Source organism: Macrobrachium nipponense, chromosome 45 (assembly GCF_015104395.2).
Source record: "Macrobrachium nipponense isolate FS-2020 chromosome 45, ASM1510439v2, whole genome shotgun sequence".
Classification (NCBI taxonomy): Eukaryota; Metazoa; Arthropoda; class Malacostraca; order Decapoda; family Palaemonidae; genus Macrobrachium; species Macrobrachium nipponense.
The window spans coordinates 7,340,793-7,368,674 of record NC_061105.1 but is presented as its reverse complement, the minus strand read 5'-3'; the positions used below and the strand labels follow the sequence as shown (position 1 = coordinate 7,368,674).

The 27,882-nt window shown below is 43.2% G+C and overlaps 1 protein-coding gene and 1 pseudogene across 1 annotated transcript in view; one reads left to right on the top strand and one right to left on the bottom strand.

Annotated features, from left to right (window-relative positions):
* The window catches only part of LOC135214354 (uncharacterized), a 32,789-nt gene extending 12,581 nt beyond the window's left edge, over positions 1-20,208 (bottom strand). The window contains exons 1-5 of the mRNA XM_064248575.1: positions 19,967-20,208; positions 16,668-16,854; positions 15,592-15,760; positions 14,545-14,684; positions 4,447-4,611 (exon numbers count right to left, since the gene is read on the bottom strand). Of these exons, the coding sequence (XP_064104645.1) occupies positions 4,447-4,611; positions 14,545-14,684; positions 15,592-15,760; positions 16,668-16,854; positions 19,967-20,112 (807 nt within the window). The 5' untranslated portion in view covers positions 20,113-20,208. The remainder of the gene's footprint in view (positions 1-4,446; positions 4,612-14,544; positions 14,685-15,591; positions 15,761-16,667; positions 16,855-19,966) is intronic.
* Positions 20,209-22,126: 1,918 nt separating this feature from the next.
* LOC135214356 (mitochondrial import inner membrane translocase subunit Tim22-like) lies at positions 22,127-25,504 on the top strand (annotated as a pseudogene).
* The last annotated feature ends 2,378 nt before the right edge of the window (positions 25,505-27,882 follow it).

Here is a 27,882-nt window from a genome sequence, read left to right as displayed (position 1 = left end):
GAGGCTGGTTGCGGCCTCCTCTAGCAGAAGTTGAAACTACAGGAGTCTTCACACGGGGTTTGGACGGTGCAACCGTCTTCGCCGCCGTGGAAGCGCTAGCCAAGCTCTTTGGTTTGGCTGCAGTCGCTCGAGATTGCCCAGTAACCTTCGAGACTGCCTGTGAACTAAGCGGTCACTCTCGTCAGTGCGCCGCCTTTCCACCGCAGCGTCCACCATCTCTCCAGGGAAGAGAGCTGGGGACTCCTAAGAGGTCCATTTCGAAGCCCGAGTGCCGCCTCACGCCCGGCCCCCTTGGTCACTCGGGTAAGGACTGCGTCCCTACGTCGAAGACCAAGTTGGCCCACAGGTTAGCATCTGATGGGCGAGGTAAGAGATTGCTCTTCCTCCAGACTGGCACAGTCTCCTAAAAGAAAGCGTCGTCTTCGAGAGCAGAGCTCCCAGAGCCGGCCGCTACTTTGGATATTGTGAGGGACCACAAATCCAACCAGGAAACTGCCTGGAATGCTGCCATAGCGGTAGATTCCAGGGCAAGTGCCTCCTGCTGCGAGAACCATAGGTTCTCCGACAGGAGCTGCTGCAGGGACACACCTGGAGTCAGCCTCGCTAACTCCGGTTAAACCTGTTTTCGGCAGTATCGGGTCTTCCGAAGGCACGTAGAATCGCCTCTGCCGCTGTAGAGGAGAGGAAGCAGCTTAGAAGACCGTCCGGACTTTAGCGAGTCCTCCCTCCTGAGACGAGATTCTCCACCGGGGATTCCAGGACCGAGTCTGCAAGCTCAGATCCGGTAACCCCACCATCATTTTGGGGTTCCCTCTTGGGACCCCAAAATGATTCGAGCCGGGACGTGGGCTCTGCCGGTGGTAGCGGCGATCCTTCCGCGAGGTCATTATGCAGACGCATCAGCTTAATGACCTCCGCAAAGTTCCTCTGTATCTCGGGAGTTACAGCGTCTTGTGGAGTAGGGACCGTCCAGTCCCTCCAGCAAGAGCATATCCCGCGATACTCCTCCTTCAGAAGGAGGAAACAGCGACAGACCCCCTGACGGTCGCCTCCAACTACTTGCGCGTACGTTCTGGTCGGTCCTAAACCGTGCCTGAGCCGTACGGCGTCATAGCTGGGTCACGAGCGGCGCACCTCTCGTGATCGCTCCTCGGTACCTCACTCCTCCCGGTATAGCGAGGAGGTTGAAGGTACGGGAGAGGCAGACCTGACGCTCCCCCCTCGCTCGCTGGCAGGACCAGCGTGCGTGGAGGGCTGCTGCTGATCGTCAACTCGCGGTGACGGTCGAGCAGCAAGGCCTAGCCTTGCCGCTCGCGCCCTGGGGCGATTGGCTCGGATGAGAAACGTCGAGACCGATCTCTAGCGTCAGCGAGCTGCCGCTGGTCACCGTCTCCGCCCGGCTCCCATCGGGAGCGGCGGACGGGTGACCTGACTAGGCTAGGCCTCTCGTCAGCGTCGAGACCGGCCAGCGTCCTCTCGGCGCGTCGAGATCGGCCAGCGTCCTCTCGGCGCGTCAGCCGCTGGTACCAGCCGTGGCTGGTACCGGCGGCCGTGGGGACTCCTTCCTCGCCTCAACCCGTGGCCGGTCAGCGACCGTCACGTCATCCCGAGCAGCCAGTTGATCGCTGCGAGAGCGTCCACTGGCCTGGCGAGGAGTCGTGTGCACGACCTCTCGCCAGTCTTCTGCTCCGCGCCGCTGTCTTGACGGCGAGCGAGCTCGGGCGTCAAAACTTTGGCTGGACGGTCTTCTTTGGAAGAGCGTCCACTCTGGTGCTTCTCGCGAACGAGAAGCGGCCGAGACGGAACCTGGTTTTAGCGGCAGAACCGCTAGCACCAGGTGAGGACGCACCAGCCGAGGCTGGTGCACCTCTGGTCCCCGTCGACTTCTTCTTTGCAGAAGAAGCGACGGGACCCCGTTCCGAAGGAACAGGAGGACCAGCGAAGAGCTCCCCAGCTCGCCTGAGCGAGCCGGGCCCTTAGAAGATCCGAAGGAGTCTTCTTAGGGGGGAGGAGGCAACTTCTTCTTCTTCGGCTGTTTAGCCTTAGAAGTCGAAGGGGAAGGAGAGGCAGCAGACGACGAAGAAGACGACGAAGACGAAGACGACGACGACACCTTCTTCTCTTCCTCTTCTTCTTCGCCAGGCTCCGCAGGACAGACGTCAGGTCTTCCATCCAGGAGGGAGCCGGGGCAGTTGCCGAAGCAACAGGGCCCGACTGCACCTGTCCGGAAAGACCTGAGACTGTGACAGCACACCCCAACAGCAGAACAACGGAACAGGTCCGGGGAACAGCAGGAACGGCAGGAACATCTGAAAGTGAATGAGCAGCAGGCCCCTGATCTGAAAAGGAATGAGCGGCTGGGACAGCAACAGGTACGGCAGGCACGGCAGGTACCACAGGAGAGCCAGGCGTCCTGTCGGCAGCTACCGTCATCCTCGGCACTGGCGGCAGGTCCAGGGGGGTACTCTTTGGGCGCGGAAGTCCGGGGTCGGCATACAAAGAACCCAGGTGGTGGTGGCACCGTCCTCTTTGACACGGCAGGAATGGGTTTTTGGATCGCAGCCGTGGGTGTCACCGACATGGGATGTGGTGTTATACACCAGATGCGGTGGCATCTCATATGACTGGTGTCGAGATTGTTTGTTGTTGTAGTGGTCACCGCACCATGAGTGACCACTGCCGACCCCCGCCAACCGCTGAATCAACCCCTGTATGCTCGGCACTCCCTGCAGTCCCAGCGACTCCCACACCTGTCCCAGGTCGTCCTTCGCTGATGGCACACCTGCGGAAGCAACAGTCGGGTTAGTTAGAGGGGTTTCCTCACGCCTGGGGGGGAGAAGAGAACCCCCCCCAGAGCGGACGGAAGACCCCGAGTACAACTGGACGTCCGGGTAGCGGGCGCCCTCATCCACACTCGACGGATCGAGAGAGGAGAAGGACTCCGCTACCCCCCCCCCGCAGGGGAAGGCGCAAACCGTGGGGGCTGGCCGGGGGGCAGGAAAGAGGACGAAGTGTCCGTTACCAAAGGAGTCACTGGACTTTCCGATGACTTCTTGGGCGGCCTAAGTCTCTTCCTGCCCTCGTACAGCACCCACTGCGCCTCGGACCAATTCATACATATTACACAGGGCTCGTTGCGGGAGCACTCTCGCCCCCGACAACGAGTACAAACCTCGTGAGGATCTACATCGACAAACGATCTAAATCCCCCACATCTACGCCCCTCCAGCCCGGGACACACTCTACGGGCGACCGGGGGGCGTGGTGATATCTCCATTTCTTCTTCACTCATTGCAATGATCAACAAAAGAAATGCAAAAGTACTTACAATCACTCTGATTTATACAGAAAGAGAGGGCAAATACTCAAACTCAAAGCAAACGACAAGCGGGCAGAGCGATGACGAGCACGTCCTTCCCACACACGGCCGAAAGCAAAAGTGATTTGTTTGCCGCGCGACGATCGGACAAGCAGTTAACTACCGTTCTCCCCTTGTTCGAAGCTTACGACCGTTCCAGCTGCCGCTAGCTACTTCCTATTGTTAAAGGACCGAGGGTTTGTATTACGTATCGGAACAAATTAGGGTTCATTTGTCTAGACAGCAAAGGGACCTTCGGTGTCGTATAATATTTCCTTTGCTTTATCATTGGAGGGGGAATAAATTTAAATGATCTATTAGATCTTACGGAATTATCCCTCCCTGCAATCTTTGCGTTTACATGTTGCAAGACCGATTCCGCATGACTCGAACAAGGCAATTCATACGACACCTTGGTATCCCTCTTTAGTCCCTGAAAAGTTTCAATGACCCATGAAAAATCTAACAGGAAACTGGTAGCTAACCAAAAGTATAATTGAAACATTCAACTAAAGTTTCATTAAACGTCTCAGTGGCGTAATCGGTATGGTCTTGGCCTGCCACCTCGGGGTGGCCGGGAGTTCAATTTTCAGCCGTTTCATTGAGGTGTTAGAGATGTGTATTTCTGGTGATAGTAGTTCACTCTCGACGCGGTTCGGAAGTCACGTAAAGCCGTTGGTCCTGTTGCTGAATAACCACTGGTTCCATTTAACGTAAGAACACCATGCAAACTAAAGTTTCATTTGACAAAGCCTCGCTTCCCACCCAAGATACAATCCAACGGAGGGAAGACCAGTCTCATCCCCTGATAACTCCAATGGCAAAATTAAAATACTCTACCGATGAAATTACATCCCCATATGATAAATAAAGTTCTCATAAAAAACTATGATTCTATTTTAAAGGAAGATCCGGTTATCTTCCAGATGACCTGTCAACACTACATGCTGTCTGATTTCCTGTTAGATTTGGACTGCAGTCAAAAGATCAGTGTGATGGACATCCCCATTTATCCATCTTCAAATATGACTGTACTATACTAAAAAATTCTTAATGATCTAAGAGTTTAGAAAAACTTGATACATTACCAGCGTAAATATTTTTTGGGTGTTAACTCCTAAGACTTCATCCCTCATAACAGGCAAATCACTGGGAAGATCTATTTTTTCTTCTTTGTGTGACAAAGACGCCGATAACTTGAGAGCTTCTTTGAAAAAGTCCTCATTGTTTTCTTCTGTAATTTTGAGAGCTTTCTGAAACAAAAGTCATTTTCTTTTCAGTGAAACTATATACCTAAGCAATTAATTCACATATGCATAAATATATATGCACAAACACGCTATGTTAAACATACTTTTGCCGAAATCATTTAAGCAATCATCACATTGGCGAGAATGACAACTCCAGCAGTCTGACATTTATGCAAGAAGTAAAATGGATTTGCAACAATCACTGTACAGTATTTGCGGTCTATGCCTACCAGATATGCATTCCACCTAGAAAGCTCTCTCTTAAGTATAAAGCATTTCCTATTCAGACTCAATTCTTACACGAGTAAGCATATCCACAGGTGTAAAGAATCAAGAAGGCGCCTTTTTGGCATAAAATAAAATAAAATTTTAAAAAAATACATATTTGAAGATAATACCTTCATACCTTCATTTGTTAGTGTAGGCAGTGACTAGGTTTATGATAATTCAGAAATGACTGACTATACTATTATCATGAATACACATTTTTTTTTCTTACTACTGTATACATATATGCAAAGATACTAATTAACTAATTTTCTTTACAACTCAATTTATCAGAATCAATTTCACAGAGTATGCCTCATAACAACGGCCAGGGTTATCAATCCTTGCACTGTCACCAGTTTCCAATTTTTTTTATTTTTTAGCTAAATATAAAGCTGTTCTACTGTACAGTGCCAATTCTAGGTCATGGTCATGTAAGCACACAATACTGTGTATTTGTGTGTTTATATGCAAAAGCATTCTTGTTTTATGAATGTACCCTCCATAACTGTGGAGCCTTAAAGTGCAGGATGCAAGAGATCATTATTATTATTAATATTATTATTATTATTATTGTACTAAAGAAGCAGACCCTCTCTCAAGCACACTTTATTAAAAGTAATGGCTACTTCAGCAGCGTTACACTTGTAGAGATTCTTCTTTATTTTACGAATAGCAGCTTTTTCCGTGCTACTTAAACAGGCTAGTAGAGCGCCTATAGAGTTCATGATCAAATACAGTGTCAAAATATGTTATTGTAATGATACAATTAAGTTTGTTCATACTTACCTGGCAGATATATATATAGCTGTATTTTCCGAAGTCCGACAGAAATTAAAAAAACTTACGACACACGTAGTGGGAGTCAGGTGGTTAGTACCCATTCCCGCCGCTGGGAGGCGGGTATCAGGAATCATTCCCATTTTCTATTCATAATTTTTATTTCCACTGTCTCCTGAGGGGAGGTGGGTGGGTACTTAATTATATATATCTGCCAGGTAAGTATGAACAAACTTAATTGTATCATTACAATAACATTTTGTTCATGAAACTTACCTGTCAGATATATATATAGCTGAATCCCACCTTTGGTGGTGGGAGTAGACAGAATAGAAGATTTTAGGAAACATATATATGCAGATAAATGATATCTTGATTCCTTACCTGTTAGCATAGCTGACTTCGTGGTTACTCGCCGCGTAAGTCTGCTTGTGCTATTAGAGTTGCCAGCGAGGTAGAGACCTATATAGCTGGTGCACTCAAGATGATCTGTCAACGGGAGGGCGTGACCACGATGTGACTAGACCATTGACCATACAATGAGGGCAACGAAGTAAAAAACCACCTGGCCTAGTCTACCAAAGGTATACCACTAAACTAGACTAAAGAAGGGAGATCCGCCTCGGGCGGTCAACCCCACAACCAAAAACACACACAATTAAAAGCTCATCTAACCACTAAGGGAAAGGATGAGTGCTACCTCCTGCCCCCAAAACAGTGTCTGCAGCGACGTATGGTCCAAGCGGACGAGCAATGTTCGTATGTCGCTTTCACCTCCGCAGGTAGTGTGAAGCGAACACCGAGTTGCTTCTCCGCCAATATGTGGCACTCAAAATGTCACTGAGTGCCATATTTCTGTGAAAGGCTATCGAGGTCGAAATAGCCCTCACCTCGTGGGCATTCACTTTCAAAAGCTTCATGTCACTATCACTACATGAATGGAATGAGCTTCCTTAATGGTGTCTCTCAAGAAGAAAGAAAGCGCGTTCTTTGACATGGGAAGATCGGGCTTCTTACCGAGCACCACAAGTTGCCCGAAGGTCCTCTACAGTCCTTCGTTCTGTCTAAATAGAATTTGAGAGCCCTGACAGGGCACAGGACTCTCTCTGGCTCATTACCCACGATCTCTGTCAAACCCTTGATTTCAAATGTCTTGGGCCAAGGTTGGACGGGTTTTCGTTCTTTGCTAAGAAACATAGGGCTTAAAGAACAAACCGCATCAGAGTTCTTAAACCCAACATGCTTGCTTATAGCCTGGATCTCACTAACTCTCTTCGCCGTCGCCAGAGCAGTTAGAAAAAGTGTCTTCCTTGTAAGGTTTCTAAGCGAAGCTAAGTTGAGAGGTTCAAAATTACTGGACATCAAAAACTTTAGAACAATGTCTAAATTCCAAGAAGGGACTCTTGGTTGAGGTACCTTCGAAGTCTCGAAGACTTAAGAAGATCATGAAGGTCTCTGTTGTTGGCTAAGTCCAGTCCTCTATGCCTAAAGACTACAGAAAGCACACTTCTGTAGCCTTTTATCGTAGGCACCGCTAGCGAACTTCATTTCTCAAGTAGAGAAGGAAGTCTGCGATCTGGCTCACAGAGGTAGAGGTGGAGGAAATGTCTTTCTTCCTGCACCAGCTCCGGAAAACAGCCCACTTGGATTGGTATACGCAATAGAAGAAGGTCTTCTTGCCGTTGCGATTGCTTTCGCCACTGGTCTTGAAAAAACCCCTCGCTCTGGCCAACTTCTGGATAGTCTGAACGCAGTCAGACTCAGAGCGGGGAGGTTTTTGTGATACCTCTCGAAGTGGGGCTGTTTGAGTAGATCTATCCTTGGAGGCAGAGTCCTCGGAAAGTCTACAAGAAAGGACATGACCTCTGTGCAACCAGTCGGTCGCTGGCCAGAAGGGGGCGATGAGAGTCATCCTCGTTCCCTCTGATGCCGCGAATTTTCTTATTACTTCCCCTAGGATCTTGAACGGGGGAAAGGCATATACGTCTAGTCCCGTCCAGTCCCAAAGAAGGGCGTCTACTGCTATGCTCCTGGGTCTAGAACTGGCGAGCAGTACAGCGGGAGTCTCGTTGTCCTGGGAAGTGCGAAGAAATGTCTACGAGAGGACATCCCCATAACTTCCCACAACCTCTGGCATATTTCTGATGAAGGGTCCACTCCGGTCGGCAGAAGTTGACCTTGTCGACTGAGCAGATCTGCACGGACGTTTTTCTACCCCTGATATAATCTCGTCAGTATAGAGACGTCGTGTGCCTTCGCCCCATAACAGGATTTCCTTTGCAGGAAGACAGGGTATAGAGAGTGGGTTCCTCCCTGTTTCTTGAGGTATGCCAGGGCTGTGGTGTTGTCCGAGTTGATCTGAAACCACATTGCCGGAGACTTCGTTCTGAAAGAACTGGAGCGCCGATGAACTGCTGCCAGCTCCTTGAGGTTTATGTGCCAGGAACACCTGTTCCCCATCTCCAGGTGCCTGACACTTCCTTCCCCCCCAGTGTTGCTCCCCACCCCGTTGAAGACGCGTCGGAAAACAACACTAGGTCGGTGGGTTCTGAAGCTTGAGGGAAAGACCTATGCGAGCTTCAAAGGGTCGGTCCACCATCTTAGGTGTTCCTTTACCTCTTTCCGATAACACCAGAATCGAATCCAAAGTGTTTTGGTGCTTCCAATTGTCGGCAAGGAAGAATTGAAGAGGTCTGAGGTGCAACCTCCCTAGGGAAACAAAACTTCTCCAGTGAGGAAATGGTCCCAGCAGACTCATCCATTCCCTCACCGAGCATGATTCCTTCCCCAGAAAAGGGGTTGACACTTTGCTTAGGCAATCTATTGTTCGCCCCTGGGACGGAAAAGCCCGAAAAGCCACTGAGTCCATCTGAATCCCCAGATAGACTAAAGACTGAGAAGGGGTTCAGATGTGACTTTTCGAGGTTCACCAGAAGCCCCAGGGACTTCGTTAAACGACAAAGTCGTGTGAAGGTCCTCCAGACACCGGTCTTTCGAGGAGGTCGTACGAGCCAGTCGTCCAGGTAGAGATAGATCTGACATTGGAAAGATGAAGCCACCTCGCAATGTTCTTCATCAGTAGGGTGAAAATCCATGGAGCAGTGCTGAGTCCAAAGCAGAGAGCCTGAATTGAAACACTTTTCCTTTCAGGACAAACCGCAGGTATTTTCCTGGACTGGGGGTGGGATGGGGACGTGGAAATACCGTCCTGGAGAGCTAGTGAAGCCATCCAATCCCCCGGTCTCAAGGCTCCCATCACTGACCGAGGGGGTGTCTCCATCTTGAACCTCTGCTTGATGACAAAGAGGTTCAGGTTTGCTGAACATCGAGTACCGTCGCCATTACCCCCGACTGCTTTGGCACCAGGAAACAGTCTGTTGTAAAATCCGGGGGAATTCAAGTCGGAGACCTGTTTCTACGGCGTTTCACGATCATCTGATCTAAACAGATCGTAAAGCACTTGTTGCTTTTCTCCCCGATAGGAAGGAGACATGTCCCTGGGTGTCGTAGACAGCGGGGGTGGTTTCAGGAACGGGATCCGGTAACCCTTCTTTAAGATGTCCAGCGGACCATTTGTCTTGCACCTCTCTCTTCCCAGGCTTGCGCAAAAAGCTGAAGCCTGGTCCAACCCGGTGACTGAAGGACTTCTGCTTCACTTCTTGTTCTTGGCCAGCGCCGTTGGGGGCTCTGCCTCTGGATGTGCCTCTTCCTCGAGGGCTGCGTCTCGAGGAAGAACTACCTCGAAAGGGCTTCGATTTCTTGAGAATCGAAACTCCGAAGGACGAAGAACCCCGCAGGTCTCCTTGAAGATTGTGCGAGGAGATCTTGCGTGGCCTTCTCCTGTAGAAGTCGCAACTGAATCTTTAACCATAGCCTGGGAAGAGATGATCCGAAAAACCGGAGCGAAGAGCAAGTCTGCTTTCTGTGACGGAGAAACAGATTTCGCTGTAAAATTGCAAAACAGGGATCTCTTTCTTCAAGAGCCTGTGCAAAAGTGACTGTAAGCTCCTCCGAACCATCTCTGACGGCCTTGTCCATGCACACATTACGCTGGACAGCTCCCCAGACTAATCGAGTCGGGAACTCCTAGACTTGGCATCCAGAATCAACCCACCAATCTAGAAGTTTGAAGAACCTCTAACTGCGAAGAGGCTTTAAGGTGGTAGTCCATTTCCGTAGTAGACCATGAAACTTTCGAAAGAGGACAGGTGAGACCTCCTCGAGGCTCCACAATGCTGGGCGAAGTCTCCTTGGGCTGACGAGGGAAGTCTAATACCTACGTCTTCTCCCGTCTCATACCAAATGCCAGCCTTCCCACTAAGTCTCGAAGGTGGCAGGGCAAAAGAACTTCTTTCCTGAGACTTCCTTTTCTCCATCCAGTCATGGACCTTACGAAGAGCCCTCTTAGTTGAAAGGGACTTCTTCATCCTGACGATGCCGAGACCTGTTGATCTTGGACGAAGAAAGTTTGTGAAGGAGAGCGAGGAGCTTCCGGGTGAAACTCTCTCCAAAACTCTGATTGAAGAAGGCGGGTCAAAAACCTGGTAGTCGGAAGAGACAGCCGCCAAAGGGTTTCTCATCATTCCACTTTCAACCGAAGCGTCACTAACCTCTGCTTCCGACACAGGTGAAGTTGGAGGCAAATAGGCTGGACCAAAGACCCCTATCTGGTCTAAGTTTCCACGAGGCGCGTTGCTGTGAAGTGGCAGGTAAAGCTGACTCATTAATAGAAACTCCGGTCGTATCTCTAAGACCCGGAGCAACTTGCAAAGTCATCACAAAACAGGTGGAGGCGAAGAACTCCACATCTTCGTCCACCCCCCGAGCGTCCGCTGGCGCACACCTGGCGTCCCCATGCGCACACCTGGCCGTCCCTGGCGCATACCTGGTGTCCACTGTCGCACTGCCTGGCTGCAACTAGCGCGGGGATTGCGTCCACTCGCGCGCTGCTGGCGTCCGCTGGCCACGCTTGGAGTCCAATGGCGTGCGAATGACATTTACTAAGGCGCGCTTAACATCTCGTGCGCGCTCTGCTTCCGCTGGTGCACTCTTAGATGCCACTGGCGTTCGGCTTGGCCTTGTTCCGACCGAGCGTCAGGAACGTGAACTTGCACCGAAGCTTTCACGCAAGTATCGAGCTCTCGCACCGCAAGCTTTACGAGTGGTAATACCGCTTCATGCGCCGCGAGCAAAATCCTCTTCACGTCCTCCAGAGAGCCGCTGGGGGTCGCACGAACTCTAGCAGGCGAAGAAAGTGGAGAGATAGACGAGCGAGGAGAGGGAGAGTGAGACCTTCTAGATCTCTTCACAGGCAGACGGTCTCCTTTTCTCCTGGGACGTGGTTGCGTCCCCCCCCCCTCTTTTCTTAGCACCGAGGCATCAGCAAGCTTGTTTTGCTGCAAAGAGCGCAGATCTTCTCAGTAGGAGAGGATTCCTTGTCAGGTGATGGGCTGATCCTTTGAGAAGGCGAGGGGCGAGGGGACGCCTTCTTCCTTCTCCCAGAAACTGCCGTAGCACTGCGATCGAGAGCGACTGGGGCGCTCAACAAAGTCATCATCCGATGACTCCTTACCGCTTCTTTCTGTGGCGGGAAGGCTGCGAACACACTCACGGGAGATCGCCGGCGATGATCGCCCTCATCGAAGAGCCAAAAACTGGACGTGAAGCGTCACGATCACCAACGCTCCTTTTCAGCGGGCGTGAAATAGAATGAGAGCTCCCCACCCCCTTGTTTGCGGGGAGGAAGCCTCTGAAGAAGAGAAACACTCTTTCAGGAGGCGTGCACGCGCACGCTCCTTGCAGTCTGTGTAACGTCAACAGATACTGCCGAAGGCACGTCAGATCGGTGGGCGTTCCCCGTAACCCTCCTGCGGCTTTCGACATGCCCTCACCCTGAAACCTTGGAGGGGTCCGGCAGCGGCTAGGCCTAGAGGCGAAATGGGGGCCGATCTGACGCACCCTCCACCACGAAGGAGCACTGTCACTCACTTTGCACCTTCACTTTTGCCTTCTAAAGGCGAGCCCAATTTAGATCTAAATTACGAATCGACTCTAAGATAAGTGTAAGGGTATTACCCTCTACAGACACTGTTTCAGGGCCCGAAGGCAACCACTACAGGGTTAGGAGTAGTGATTAAAGGAGGTTAGTAGGAGAAACATGAACTTCCCTGCCGTTTACCTGAAACGCGATTCCTGGAGAAGACCTCCTTAACCTATCCCGTTCAAGCTTCCGCAGATAGGGACTCATACGCTCTCCATCCGAATCAGAAAGACACTCACATTCCTTGCAGCGACTTTCATACATGCAAATCATGCTCTCTGCAACTCTACACAAAGTATGGAGGGTCTACTGATGCTTTCAGTAGCCTACCTCGACAATCACTCTGTACAAAAACTGGCGCTAGCCGAACTTAGAACCAGACATCTTATTTAAAGAGAAATCAAGCCAAAATCAATCAAATCCACAATTGTAACGTGGGCCTAGCCACCGATCCAAAAGTCAAGATACCAAAAAATCAAAAAAGGGGTACTTATAGTAGCCAAGTTTCCTAAATTCAAGACGGAGGTGCTGAAAACTGTGTTTTACACAACCCCGGCAACAGAAAAATTATGAATAGAAAAATGGGAATGATTCCTGATCCCGCCTCCCAGCGGCGGGAATGGGTACTAAACCACCTGACTCCCACTACGTGTGTCATAAGTTTTTTAATTTCTGTCGGACTTCGGAAAATACAGCTATATATATATCTGACAGGTAAGTTTCATGAACAAAATGTGTAAAAAAAATATATTTAAGAATTTTACAGATAAACTATGATACCATAGTCACAAGTCATTAATAATTTTCTCTCTCTCTCTCTCTCTTTCTAAAGCGAGCTTTCATCTGGAGCTGCCAGACATCCTCGGGCTGGGAAGCTGAGGGTGGACTGATCTTGGTGTGGTGTCTGTCCTTATATTTGGGGTTGACAGCAGGAGGTCTGCCCCATGCTGATCTCCTATTGGCTGGTCGTGGTGAGACTTCATTTTCATTGGTGGCTTGAGCCAGGTCTCAAGCCACTTTCTCCGAGTTGATGGTTGCAGTCCTGCAGCCATCTAGACCTCCTGACTGGCACAGTAACATTGATGGGTGTTGCACTACGCTGCCGGGCGTCACGGCTAATTTGATTTCCATCGGCTGCAGGAGTACCTCGTTCGGGGGCGTTGTCTTCCGTGGAGTTGTCGTGATCAGTGGTGGCATTGTTGGTGGCAGGTCTTCTCATACTCGTAGGGAGGAGAAATTCTTCCTGCGTCGTATTCATCTCCCGGGATGTCATCATACAGAACACAAAGATCATCGGGAAGGCCCCTGATGCATGTCAGTTGCGCCTGCTGGAGGCGCTTCTCATCCAGCGAATAAAACCTACACTGAACGACGCAGGAAGAATTTCTCCTCCCTACGAGTATGAGAAGACCTGCCACCAACAATGCCACCACTGATCACGAAAACTCCACGGAAGACAACGCCCCCAAACGAGGTACTCCTGCAGCCGATGGAAATCAAATTAGCCGTGATGTCCAGCAGCGTAGTGCAACGCCCATCAATGTTACTGCGCCGGTCAGGAGGTCTAGACGGCTGCAGGACCGCAAACATCAACTCGGAGAAAGTGGCTTGAGACCGCTTGACAGGCTCAAGCCACCAATGAAAACGAAGACTCACCACCACCAGCCAATAGGTTATCAGCATGGGGCAGACCCCCTGCTGTCAACCCCTAATATAAGGAGGACGGACACCACACTAAGATCAGTCCACCCTCAGCTTCCCAGCCCGAGGATGCCTGGCAGCTCCAGATGAAAGCTCGCTTTAAAAGAGAGAGAGAGAGAGAGAGAGAGAGAGAGAGAGAGAGAGAGAGAGAGAGAAAATCGTTAATGACTTTGATGACTATGGTATCATAGTTTATCTGTAAAATTCAAATATATACACCTAATTTGACACTGTATTTGATCATGACCTTTATAGGCACTCTACTAGCCTGTTTAAGTAGAATGGAAAAAGCAGCTATTGTAAAATAGAGAAGAATCTATACAAGTGTAATGCTGCTGAAATAGCCATTACTTTTAATAAAGTATTATTATTATTATTATTATCATTATTATTATTATTATTATTATAAGCTATATGAGGCAATAATGTAGGTGTGTGCACATATAAGTATTTTGTCTCTCTGGTTATGATCTGACCGGTTTTGGAGCTGTAGCCTGTAAGCTTTGAAAGAGAAATAATAATAATACAGGTAATTTTTGTTGCAGTAGAATGCTGAGGCACGTTGCTACACTTTTAAAAATATTTTCATTACATTGGTCATCTCCCAAATTCTTACTACTTTTTCCTAATATGGAAGGTGAACACGTTTCAGACATTAGTGATGAACTTTTATATATTTTTCCATTTAACAAGGAATAGCATTACAGAGCTCAAGTTACTTTCTTTTAATTCCGAATAAAAAAAATACATTTATATTGTAATTTCAAGATTCTTACACTGTTTCATCTTGATTTTTCAAATTAAAATACATGCTGTGAATTTAAATGCTAAGTAAAATAACAGATGAATGATACAAACTGAAATTGAGGCTTATGTGAATATTTTTACTGAAATACAATCCTTTGTAGAACAATGGATTGCATTTCAATAAAAATATCCACAAATAAAAATCAAAAGAATTAGTACGTACAAACTTCAATACTAATCCATTCATAAACAAATCATAGGTCTTAGCAGTGGACCCCTAAGCACACAATATTTAAAACCAACTTTGCACCTTCATCTCCTAAAATGAAAAACTGCAAGTAATTCATCATAATACTGTACTACTCTCAACAGTCAGAAAGAATCACCAGAGATAAACTTACCGTGATTTCATCACCTAATTCCTCTCTCAATACCAAGTTAGTTTTCACATGGTGAGTGGGATCTGAGGGTACAAAGTCTTCTCCAAAGTCAGCCAAGGCGAGACATCTTTCCACTTCCATAATTTTATAATAGCGACGGTCTGCAAACAAAAGAGTTTACTACATTTAACCCAAATCAATTTTCAAGTCACTTAAGCTTTAACAATTTCCAAATAAATTTTAGAGCTATTGAAATATTGATCAATCCTCACTATTGTAGTATAAATTAATGGAGTTACAGTCGACCCTCCGCCTATTCGTGGTTCTGGATTCGCAGATTTTTCTGTGGAGCGTACATCCACATTATTCGCGGAAAATTCCCCTAGTTTTCATAGAGAAATGTTCACTAATTACTGTATTTTCATATTATTTTTGTGACTAAATACACTCTTCATGACAAAACTATTAAAATAAGGCAGGTTCATATAAACATTTTTAGAAGTGGTTTTTGGTGTTTGAACTATCAAAATACGCATTTTAGCTTTCACAGGTTGTGGTCCCTATCGCCCCCCCCCCCCCCCCCCCTCTCAACAAATCCCAGCGGTCGACTGTGATCCTCTGACTAACAGCATAGTTCTATGGATATTTCAGTGGTAAATACAGTGCTGGTGTAGCAACCAATCACTTTCAAAATAATAAGATGTAACAAAAAGCTAACTTTTTAACCATTTATATTTTCAGAAAAATATCAGAAGCTGAATCATTTTTATTTTTCTTAGGTATATAAAGCCAAGCCTTTTTTATACAAGAATCTTCCCGCATGGGCTGGATACCAGCTTAAAACTTGGTAACAAGGTAGTTAACCAGGTAATTAACATGTGGAGATTAGGGCAAGAGAGTAACCCTCACTCACTGTCCATTGCCTTTACTTTTCCTACAGCTGCAAGGACTGAACTGGGTTGGTAATGAACACATGGCATAGCTGTTAACTAATACAGCAATTATCACTGTACGTATTTGTTCTGTGTGAGTGTGTGTGTGTGTTCTATAAATGACAAGAAATTTTACCCTTCACAAACAGTATGGGCGGAACCCTTCCAATCATATTCTGTTTGCTTAATTCAAATCGAATATGATTTGCACTGCTTTCAAGAAGTTTTGAGATGTTATCATCCACATCTGACCCAGTACAGTACCAGTGGACATTAACGCTAGTCATGCCAGCAGCAACTTGAACCTGTAACAGAGAAAAATACTGATCATTCATTATGGAACTAATAATGCAATGCTTCTATCACAGAGAATGGTCATGATACAATTTAAAAAGTACTCTTTTTGACAGAAAACCAAAGACATACTGTAATTATTACATGTGCGGAGAGTATAAAAGAAAAGCACTGTATATATTAACAGCAAAGAGGCCTATATATATTGAAACTCATATAAAGATTTAAACATAATTCTTTTACACTCAGACTGAAGTACTGACCAAATTTCTACTTCTCACACTTACAGGGTTCTGTATGTAAGTTGAAGGCCTTTAAACTTAAATCTGGTGTTGCTGCTGGTGTGAGAGCCAATTAGCAAGTAGTACTAATACTGTATACTGGTACTATTACATACTTAACCATATTACTTGAATGAGACCACTGGGTCACTTCTAAGCACTTTTATGTTTACCAAAAGGAAAATACTTTAGGGCCATGGTGCTCCAAAAGTTGCAAAGGCATAAATGTATACATAGGCAATGAGGAGTTCTATGTTAAGGTTGGTCTGCCTAGTTCTGCAGCCATCATAATGGTGATAGACTCAGACAAACGCAATCTTCCAACCAAAAACCAAATGGTAACATTCTTTCAATGAGAAAGAAAAGTGAGGTACCTGACAAAGTAACACAAGTGCTGACAAAAGGTACATAAGCGAAAGGTGAAAAGCTTTTGCAAACAAGGGCAGTGATACCTTTACCTGGAAAGCTGACAGAATGGCTTTTACTGTACCATTTAATTAGTAACCTAGTTCTGGTTTTCATCCTGACTCACACACAATCAGTAACATAACATTTGCAAATGAATTGTTTGTCAAACAGTCCATTAGCAAAGCAGTAAGAAACTTTTTAAGATTACTGTAGTTAAAAAATGTCTCACCCTTGAGATTTCTAAACCATATCCCACAAATAAAGCTGATAGTCTTCCAGTTGACAAGAGGTCACATATTTTTTCCAGGAACACCTTGTTTAAAACATGGAGACGGTGCGAGTTTTTTTCTCCCTTTAATTGTGGCTGAGCCAGATGCGTGGGATTCTGTAGCATATTCGTCTCGTACCATCTTCGCCTGTAAATGCCAAATATCTTATACATCTGTTGCCTCATGATATGAACTAATTAATTCATAATGTTTCTAACAGAAGTTATTACCAGATTAACATAAAACAATTTGCATATAAAAACTTGAATAGAATTGCAACAGAATTAAAAAAATGTTTTGAACTGACCAATTTAAGTCATACGTAGTACCACTAACTCCATTTATATTTACTGTAATTACACATCACAATTAAGACACTGGACTCTCTAATTAATAACCTTCAGATTACCATTACGTGAATTCTGAAAGAACCCAGCACCGCCTGAGTGTCTGCATGACCATACATACAGATCATCACATTCCAGGGATCATGTATGCACCAAACAACACTGACTCTTCTCTGCGTACCATGGTAGACAGTATAAACAGGAAGCCAGGTAGTAGTGACGAAGGAGTAATGCCTGAGCTTACTACCATGGGGGTCCAAGGCCTATCTCATTCAAGTAGCACCCTAAGTTAAGCTGGGATCCATAAATGTACTAAACAAGGTTTTGGGTAAATTTTACTTTAAACCATTATCGTAATTTGGACTTTAAAATATAGTATTCCTATGTTTAAATGTGTGCTTCAAACATTTCTGAGATTTGTTTTCTAAGGAAATAAGTACCGCAGTTATCTAGAACGAAGACCCCAGCCTTATATCCTGCAATTTGGGGGGACCACAGTGGGAAAGTGAGGAGGGAGAGGGGGGGGGGGTGTTCCATGAACTAGTAAAATAAATAGACCAATGTAACCTAAACTAACCTAGGGAGCTACGTTCTTACCTAACTGGGGAAGCCTGCACCCCTGCACCCAATCAAACCTGGGACACCGCGTCCTCACCTAGACCTTGATTCCCTACCTAACCTAACCAAGGAAGCCATGTCCTGAACATCACCTGGATTCCTCCTCCCCCTATCTAGGCTACTCAAAATTGCACATACCTAATTTTTTGTGAAACACTCTGACAAACAGGAAAATCTAATAGATACATTAATAAGATTTGTTGGAACAAATGCCAGTAACATTAGGGCACTCAAGATCAGAACACAAAAACTCCACCTTCAAATAATGGTTTAAATGAGTATAACCTTATAACAGTTTGTTCCCTAGCCAAAAAAAAAAATATATAAAAAAATCCCAGTGGAGTCAACAATTATTGTTAAACATGATAGTAATAGGCTATTATACAGCTTAATGGGTTAGGGTACATCATTACAAAATTTGTAATAAACAAAAAATATGTATAATTGTAATGGCTAGTAGGTAGCTATAGGGGTATCATTAATAGCTAGTATATATACCACACAGATTTAAAGTTAAAACATGATAATATTACTATACAGCCTAATGGGTTAGCGTACATCACTACCAAATTTATATAAAAAAAGTATAACCGTACGGGCTAGTAGTAGATATAGGGGTACCATTAATAGCTACTATATACTGCATAATTTAAAGTTAACTACTTCGTAATACCGAGAGATCTACTGAGCAAAATATCCCAATTTTTTAACCATATCAGTTGTAGACCTCATTAACTTGTAAAAAAAATAAGTATACTTAGTAGGTAGTAACCATAGCTATGGGATAGGAAGTAGGTATACCTAGAGGTATCATTAATAGCTATAGATATATAGTAGCTACTACTGCATAGATTAAAGTTAAGGCGCAGGATATTGGTACGGCAGCCGTATCCTGATCGCGGTAGATATTGGTACGGCAGTGAATTGCGCATGCGTCACTTTCAGACTTCCTGCCTTACAAATAACATAGTGGTGTGGGGGTACGGCAGTTTCTGTCAGTGGTGCCATATTGCCCTCTTGACTTGCTGTAGGTACGGCAGTTAGCTGTATCCATTTACCAGTTTGCTAATCATACTGTATTATGTGACCAGAGTTCGGCTTTTAGGCCGGACAGTCCCGCTTTTTTAATCTGTCCCCCTTTTTTTTGTTAGCAAAATGTCCCCGCCCCCTTTGTGTTGTGCTTTTGTGAATTTTTTCCCGCTTTTTTGTGCTACAAAAACAAAACTATCCCAATTTTAATGGAATAGTGCTGAAATTGTTTAATTTTGCCATTTCACTAGCTGGTAAATTTTATCGTCTTCTCCGACAGTTGCAATACCCAATGAAGTGAATTAAAAGAATATTGTAGTGTATAAAGGCGGCCCTTTGCAACTGCCAATGTCAGGCAGAATAAAGGGCCGAGAAAGTCACCAAAGGTACGATGGTAGTGTATATTTATATATAATCCTCTTTGAATCTCCTCTTCGGAGTTCTTTTCAGGGCCGATTCAATCATTCATACCTACTATAAAATTTTTGAAAGTTCAAGTCTTCATAGATGTTTATGGCTTTTTTCAGCTCGTTAAAGCCTGAAAACATCTGTTTTTTGGCAAAAACTAGCTAATGTATACGTCGCCATTTTTCTTGCTGTCACTGATATGCCTGAGGCGGTAAACAAGGGTTTGCACATGCGCAATTCACTGCCGTACCAATATCTATCGCGATCGGGGTACGGCTGCCGGTAGATCTAGGGTACCAATCCGCGGCAGCCCAGACTATGGCAGTTGCGGTTTTTCTATACAGCTTTACCTATTGAACAAGAATTTTAAGTAATATTTATTCAGACGACTGTAATTAACCCCCAGGGGCCAGTACTAAACACGACGAAATACATTAGATGCCCCAATCCCTAGTGGATGTCGTATCCGTGGTTACGTTTCTTGCAGGGTAATTCTAAAGAATAGTTCCACACGAACTGCAAGGAACAACATCCACTAGGGATTAGGGCGTCCAATGTATTTCGCCGTGTTTAGTACTGGCCCCTGGGGGTTAATTACAGTCGTCCGAATAAATATTACTTTAAATTCTTGTTCAGTAAGTAAAATAACATAGGAAAACGTCAATTGCCAGTCTAGGCCACCCCGGGTTCTTCTGTAGAAATAGCTAGGTAGTATACCCGGCTGCCGTACCAAATATCCAGTTCATAAAGTTTACTACTAGCCTAGGTACTAAGAAAATAGGTACAAAGAGATCTACCTACTAAACAAAATATTCCCAAATTCGTAACCACATCAGTTGGAGCCCCGATTAACTTACTTCTTTTTGGGTCCGTTGGAATTAATGAGGAACCTCCGGACCAAGTTGTCGATGTTTTTCCATCGGGCTCCAGTTGTAAAATAAGTCCGCCTTCCCAGGAGACATGTCTGTCGTAGAGCTAGCAATGTCCTGGAGATGCTCTGCATATTTTACAGAGCATAAAACTAATAGTACATTTAATAAAGTATAAGTTAAACGTCCATGGTGGAGTCGGTCTTCACAAGTAGTAGTAGTAGTAGTAGGTGGGATATGCTCTTGAAACGGCTCCCTTGTTTGTTTTATTCTTCCTGAGTTTGTGTTTGTTTGAGTTTCTTCTCTCTCAAATACCACATTTCTTTTATAAAATCTTTCCTATTTTCCACTTCCTCCCACAGTAGATCTACCAATAAGAGTATATTTGCTACCAATTCCTCTTTATTTTCTTGATATGATTGCTGCACAATATTTATATTTCTAATCTCATTGTATGTTGGACAGTAAAGTGAGAAATGATCTAAATTTTCATTTTGTTCCTCACAGCATAAGCATTTTATATCTTCTCCTTTTATCCTATTTCTATCATCTAATCCTAGTTATACCTAGTCTGGCCCTACAGATCAGCATTGTTTTCTCAGCGTTGTCATACCAGATTTCTTATCTTGTTTTCTTTTTTATTTTCTGTAGATTCTTAGAGTTGACTATTCATTCATTTCTTTCTGCCATGCTTTTCTGTCCCAATTGTCTATTATTTCTCTTAACTGTTTGTCTTTAATCACTTCAATTTTACTTCAGTTTATGTTTAGTTCTTTCATATATTCTTTTACTTGGATTATCCAGGTTTTTTATGTCATACTGATCCATGGTTATCTCATATAGGAGCCTATTTCTACCACTCTTCAATATATGTTTTAGGTAGAATAGTTTATTCTTGATGTCTTTTGAGTGGCAGGAAGAGGCCCCTATTTCAGATCTTAACGCACAACTTGCTGTGGTAACTTGTCGCTTTCAAAATTGCTCTATATACTTGATTGCCTATCTTCTGAAATCCATTTATAGTTTTCTTGTCAAGTTTCATGACTTCCATGGCATACATGAATGATGGCATCGCTAATCCTTTCCGCTACAATTTTCCTATTTTTACTTTGTTCCAGCTTTTACCTTGAACCTGGTTGAGGTCTGGTTCATTATTGTTAGTAGTAGTGAATAATGTGCTTCATCTCTGTAATGTTTACCTCCTATTCCCCTAGATTATAAATAAATCCTTGCACTGTTCAGTACTATGTCCTATACATAAATCTTTGCATTTCTCCAGTACTATGCCCTATAAATAAATATTGTTTTGTACTTTACAGTACTACGTCCTAGTAGTTGTTTTTAAATTAACACCTTTAAAATTCTTTGGAAGCTTGAATTTTAAGCCAATGGCCCCCGTGAAGGTGATTAAATATGACTAGGGTTCATCTTCTGAATAATAATAATAATAATAATTATAAACCAATAATAATAATAATAATAATAATAATAATAATAATAATATAATAATAATAATTAATAATAATAATATAATAACAGATTTTTGATAATTGAAGAGAACCCTATCCATATATGACCACCTACATGGACCATTTTTGATTTGAAATTCAAGCTTCCAAGGAATATTGGTGTCTATTTAAGAAATAAATAACTAGGACACCTAGTAATGGAGAAATGCAGAGTATTTAACGCATAATCTATGCTGGACTAATAAGTTCGATGTCCCATTGCTTTATAATTAAATCTTCCTACCTCCATATCTCTTCCATCTAAATGTTGTTAGCATTCATTCCATGAATTATAGTATTTAGAATATAGGGTAATAATTCATTGCTCGAGGTAATAAAAAGAGGGAGTAGAGAGAGTTGAAGTGGTTGTATACGAAAATAACATACCATCCAGAAGATAACTCGAAGTAAAAGGAATCGAAAGGAAACTCGGGCGATAAACTCAATGTTTACAAATAAGAAGTAATAACTAGTAGAGAAGTTGGACAGCACAAGATGAAAGGAAGCAGATAGTACTCGAAGTCAAAGACAGCAAAAAGAAGGAAGCAAAGATATGCTTGAAGTCAAAGACAACAAAGAGAAAGAGGAGCCGTTACAATACATTTTCACAAGATGGCTTTACACTACTACTACTACTCACTCATCGCCCCGACATCGCAAACAAAACATGTCATAATTTATTTGCTCCTTTGCAGACGTAATAATGCCCCAAACATCTGTAATCTTGAAGTGATATTGTTAAATAAACGACAGACACTAGTGAAAATATGGCGGCGAGTGAAACGAGCAACGAGAACGCCCTTCAGGGTCAGGTTAGGAGGGCGCTCTTCACCCCAGGAGATAGACCAGATCGCCAGGTACCTCGTCGGTAACCAGACCAGATGTGAGGGAGAATGTCATCATTCCGAGGAGTTTTCGTCCCCACCGTTATCAAGTCTAAAGAAGAGAAGACCGTCGAGGCCATATTTGAAAGCTGGCCCGTTCAAGGCAGTTCTCTCATTGCTTGCCGGTAAGCTACTACTACCCTATACTATAGGCTATACCTACTAGCTAATGGTTTTGGGTACGGTTGAGTAGCCATGCCAATTTCTGTTTTGTATATGGCACTAATTATAGGCATGGATTGTACGTAAGTTTTTCATTTAATTATGTCATTACACAGATAACGTTAATTGCGTAATTGTCTTTTTATGCTAAAAACTGCAAAAAAAACAGGTAAAACATTCGAGTGGACTAGCTGCGGCCACCTTAAACCGTGTTCGGACCCATCTTCAGAAAAAGTACTTTAACACATCCTGACACCGGAGATATTCACCAGTCACGAGTCATAGGTCGTGGGAGCAACACCTCGAGACATGAGATTCGTGACGGGTGCCCATCTCCCGTATCAGGATGCGTTAAAGTACTGAAGGTGGGTCCGAACAGGGTTAAGGTGGCCGCAGCTAGTCCACTCGGCTGTTTATCCTATAGCCTATATAATGGTGGGTACTGGTGGGGTACCTTGTCAATTTTTGTCTTGTATCTTACTATACATTATAAATTATTGACATGAATAAATTGTACGTTAAATATTTTTAATTTTTTAATTTTTTTAAATAGTTCTGCACACTGATAACGTTAATTGCGTAATAGTTTTTTTTATGCTAAAACCTTACCAAAAAACATAGTAGGTAGTAAGATATACTCTAATCTAAACCCTACCTAGAGCATTGTATCGTAACCTAGTTGGGATGGAAGGTGGGTACAAAGCTTCACCTGGTCTTCAATGATTTCCCCACCCCCCACCCTTTTTTTCTTTTTAAATCCCCTCTCTCTCTCTCAGCAGACATGAAATATATTTCCAAATATTTCCTCATTGGAAACACTTTTTGTAAAGCCTACTTTGAGAGTTTCATTGTAAAAAAATAATTTTTTTCCCCATGCAGGTTTTGTCCTTGGTGGAGGCATTGGTCTGTTCACCTCTGGCATCACACCTCCAAATCCTGAGCTGCCACCTCAGACAGCAAGAGAGGTGAGTCGCATAAAATAAAATCTCGTCACAATTCATCACAAAGCTTTGAATATATTTGCTTATTCTTAAGTCAAAATTTTTTGTATTGGCAATGCCGAATGACTAGTGTATTTTTATGGATTTTGTCACTTGACCATATTTATTTTTCAGGTGTTGAGGGAAATGAAAGTATCAACTCTGTCGTATGCCAAAAACTTTGCTGCAATCGGTTTCATGTTTTCTGGTGTTGAATGCGGTATTGAAACAGTATGTATTGCCAAGATTTTTCTAGTTTCAAAATTGCATGTATAGTTAAGTATACTGTTGCCTAGCAAAGTACTTGGCAACTCATGTTATACCTTATTTATGAGTATGTTGGTATTTTTAAGCATATAAGAATATTCACTAGAAATTTTACTAACTTGACAAATATTTCCTTCTCCTTAGTATCGAGGGACCACCGACTGGAAGAACGGTACTTACGCTGGAGGAATAACTGGTGGTGTTTTGGGTTTAAGAGGTAATGTCATTGTTAGTGTGTAAATTTCCTAACCTTTTTCAAATGTATTTTTCCACATATGAATATGTTATGAGGAAGCTTGCTTAGCATTTTTTACTTGTTCCTGAACTTTGAAGTCTCTTGTTGACTTTCTTGAGCCTCACTGTTAACTCATTATTGCTCACACCAGATCAGTCCAGATCACTGTTTTGCACCATCTCAGTCCTGTCACTTTCTGGATCTTTGGTGTACAGTGATACTTGACATTTATGATGTTACTTTTATTTAGTCCTCCTGTAAACTAGAGAGTGTTCTTCCTTCCATTGTACTGTCCATTGCAGTTTTATTTTCATATGCAGTAGGCCTATTGCAGTCTTTAAGATTTTATGACATTTACTTTCAGTGGTGCATTTCTGTCTTATAATTACAATACGTATCTTCTCTTGGAACTTTTCTCCACTATATCATACACTCTTATACTGCCCTGTAGTATTATATTCTAATAATTACCTTTTGCTCTGGTGCTTCACATCTCAACATTGTGTGTACCTGAAGCATTGCTTATTAAGTTCTTTTACAGTGTTATGTCTTTTCATTACTTTTACTCATTTGGTCCAAGTAAGCCCATGACAAAAATCTTACAGTAAATCGATTAAAAAGTTATCTCTTTGGTATAGTAACTGAAACAGTGAAAAAGATTTCCTATTTATGACAATTTAGTATTGTATGAGAACTGTCATGGCTGGTTCTTTCAAGTTTACAGTATGCTTTTATTTGAACTTTCTGTATTGGCAGTGTAATAGAATGTTGCTTCACGGAGGTTTTACAAAAAGATACAGTAGTCAAGTAGACTAGCTCTGACTCTATGTACTGGCCATCGTCTTTTTGTAAAATACTCAATATTTTAACTGTCCAGGGCAGTGTTACAAGCAAAGTGCCATAATTTGGATAATGGAGCATTGACTATTGTCAGCAGTTGAGTAACAATATTGTCCATCTTTACTAGGGAACAAGGAAGGTCTTTGCAGCATCCCTTTCAGCCACTAGCTGCAATCCCTTTCATTCCTTTTACTGTTCCATTCATGTTCCCTTTTTTCTGTCTTACTTTTCACCCTCTCCTACCAATTGTTTTATAGTGTAGTTGCAAGGTTTTCTTCCTGTTATATCATTTAAATCCTCTTTACTCTCAATTTCCCTTTCAGCGCTGAATAATTTCATAAGTCCCAGCACTTGGCCTTTGGCCTAAATTTTACGCTCTGTTCCATTCCAGTAACACAGTATTTTTTTTTTTTTTTTTCAGCGGGACTCAAGGCTGGTGTACTTGGGGCAGCTGGATTTGCAGTGTTCTCTTTTGCAATTGATTATTACTTTAGACATTAATTGCTCTGTTTATTTATATGTGGGTTGTCAGATACCTGTACTGTTTAAATTGTAAATAGCAAATTTTTTCAGTGTATTTAGTATATTTTAGTTTTTAACTTTATGTTGAAAAGAAATGTCATGTTGCTTAATAAAATGATTGTTATTGATATCACAACTCTTATCATTTTACACCACATAGGACACTTCACCGTTGTAAGAAATGATTCATTGTAAGACAGTATTCATTTTTAGTTGAGGATTTTTGTGCGCGCCTTCCATACACCAAAGTCCTTTCCCGTTATTAGAGTACAAAGCAAATCATTAGTTGCCCAATTCAGTACCTCGACTCGATCACTTTGATTTAAGTACATCTTTTTGGAGATGACAGCTCATGAAGCAATCAAAAATTGCTTTGCACATAAAAGTTGTGTGCTCATATTAATACAACTCTGACAAAGATAAAAGCTTAAAATATTCATAAAATATGTAGCAAATGAAAATTGGATATTTGGCTATCTTTCCCAAGTGCTCTGTTTACAAATTCAAGCGAGTGCTGTGACTGAATGCGTAGGCATGAGTGGACAAGAAAAAAAAAAAGTTACAGAAAATACTAAATTATAATCAGGCTTTTCAATTCTGTATTGTAAATTCACTGAAAAGTGTTAATTTATTTTTATATTTCTCTACTGTGGTATATTCTTAGTAGCTAAAGACACAACTGAACCCCTTAGGGGGGTAGTGCCATCAGTGGACCTCATGTGGTGCACTGTAGGCATTACTTAAGGTTCTTTGCAGCATACCTTCGGCCCCTAGCTGCAACTACATCCATTCCCTTTACTGTACCTCCTTTCATATTCTCTTACTTTCCACCCTCTCCTAATAGTTCTTAATTCTAAGTGTAACGGCTTTTGAGGTTTTCCTCCTGTTACACCTTTCACTGTCAATTTCCATGTCAGCGCTGAATGACATCATAGGTCCCAGTGCTTGGCCTTTGGCCTAAATTGTATATTCAACTCAACTCGACACAACTAAAGGTACTTGTCAGACTTCCATGACCCGACAGAGTTAGCCAATCTTACATGTGTCCACGCAGATGTGTTCGGTGTTTTAAATACAGAGACTTGATAACCAAATGAATCTCATCAACTAGACACTAACAATACTGAAAAGTATATGTATACGCATATATCTGACTTTCAACTGAGTTTTGAAATATACAGCAAAGTCATAACAAAAGCTACCATGTAACTCACAGTTCCCCAACAACATGCCATAATCAAGCAATTTTTCTTCAACCCCAGGGACTATGTGGGGCGATTCAGGTGGGTTTACGATAAAAGGCTCTGGCTTTTATACCTAGAGTTTGCAAAGACTTTGGGTTTCCCTTCACCCTCTTGTGGAAATCTGTCCAATTTATGAGTGTTGTAGTAGCGCCCCATCTTTAGCAAATTATCATAAGTGGCACCTAAAGCATTATGTGTAAAAATGTTAAGTTTTTAACAATTGTTACATTTAATATTTGAGCCCAACAACTATCCCAATCACTTAACTTGTTAGTCCACTTGTGTTCTCTTTCACTGGCTATAGAAGGCCATTAGGCTAAGCACCTCCTTACGGCCTTACCAACAAAATATAGGTGTTTAATTTGTGAAAGTCTAGCTATAAGATGAACAGGAACAAACTCTGAATACTACCTACCAATCTGTATGCAACACTAAGCACTTGAATGAAGGAGAATAAGCCTGTCCCCGAGGTTTACCCACCCAGAACCCCGCTTTCCCTAAGTGTCCCCTGCTTAGTAGAATAAAATCACAGAGCATGAGCAAATCACCCTATCCAAGAGGTCTACCCGACCCAGAACCCCGCATTCCCTAGGGGTTCCTGGCCTAATCACAGTCGAGCGACAAAGAGAGCAGTAATTATTCGGGTAGATCTACCTTATTTTCCAATAAAAATGAAATTTACTATATTTTAGGATTGGCAGCATGTCTACAATGCCCAACACCCCCTAACCTACCTGTTGATTCACATCGCTGGCCAAGGTAATTTTTTATTTTGGCCTATGCGCCTTGATTTACAGGCTAAGCTAGTGGATATTAAGGCCCATTTGCCTACTATATACACATCCATCTTATTATCATAAGCCACAAAAATCCAAATCACCCTAGGCTTAACTTCTACAGTTACATTAAGATTAAAAAACATTTGTTTTTAAATTCTAATACATCTAAACTATTGTGCATGAACAAGCTCTTGATCAGCTCTTACCCTGCAGTCTTATTAACTTAATAATAAAATATCAATCTACTTACACTACTATACAACTGATTGGACATCCTTGACTCGACAACTAAAAAGTAAAACAAAAAGGAGTAACGGATGTAAACAAATAAATCGATTAATAATAAAATAACTTCGATTTCAACAAAATCATACATTACAGTCATCACACCACTGTAATGATTATAAAAAAAAATTCTATAATAATTATTGCTTTAGCACTAACTGTCAACTGGTTCACATCAAATTTATAAGTGAATATAAC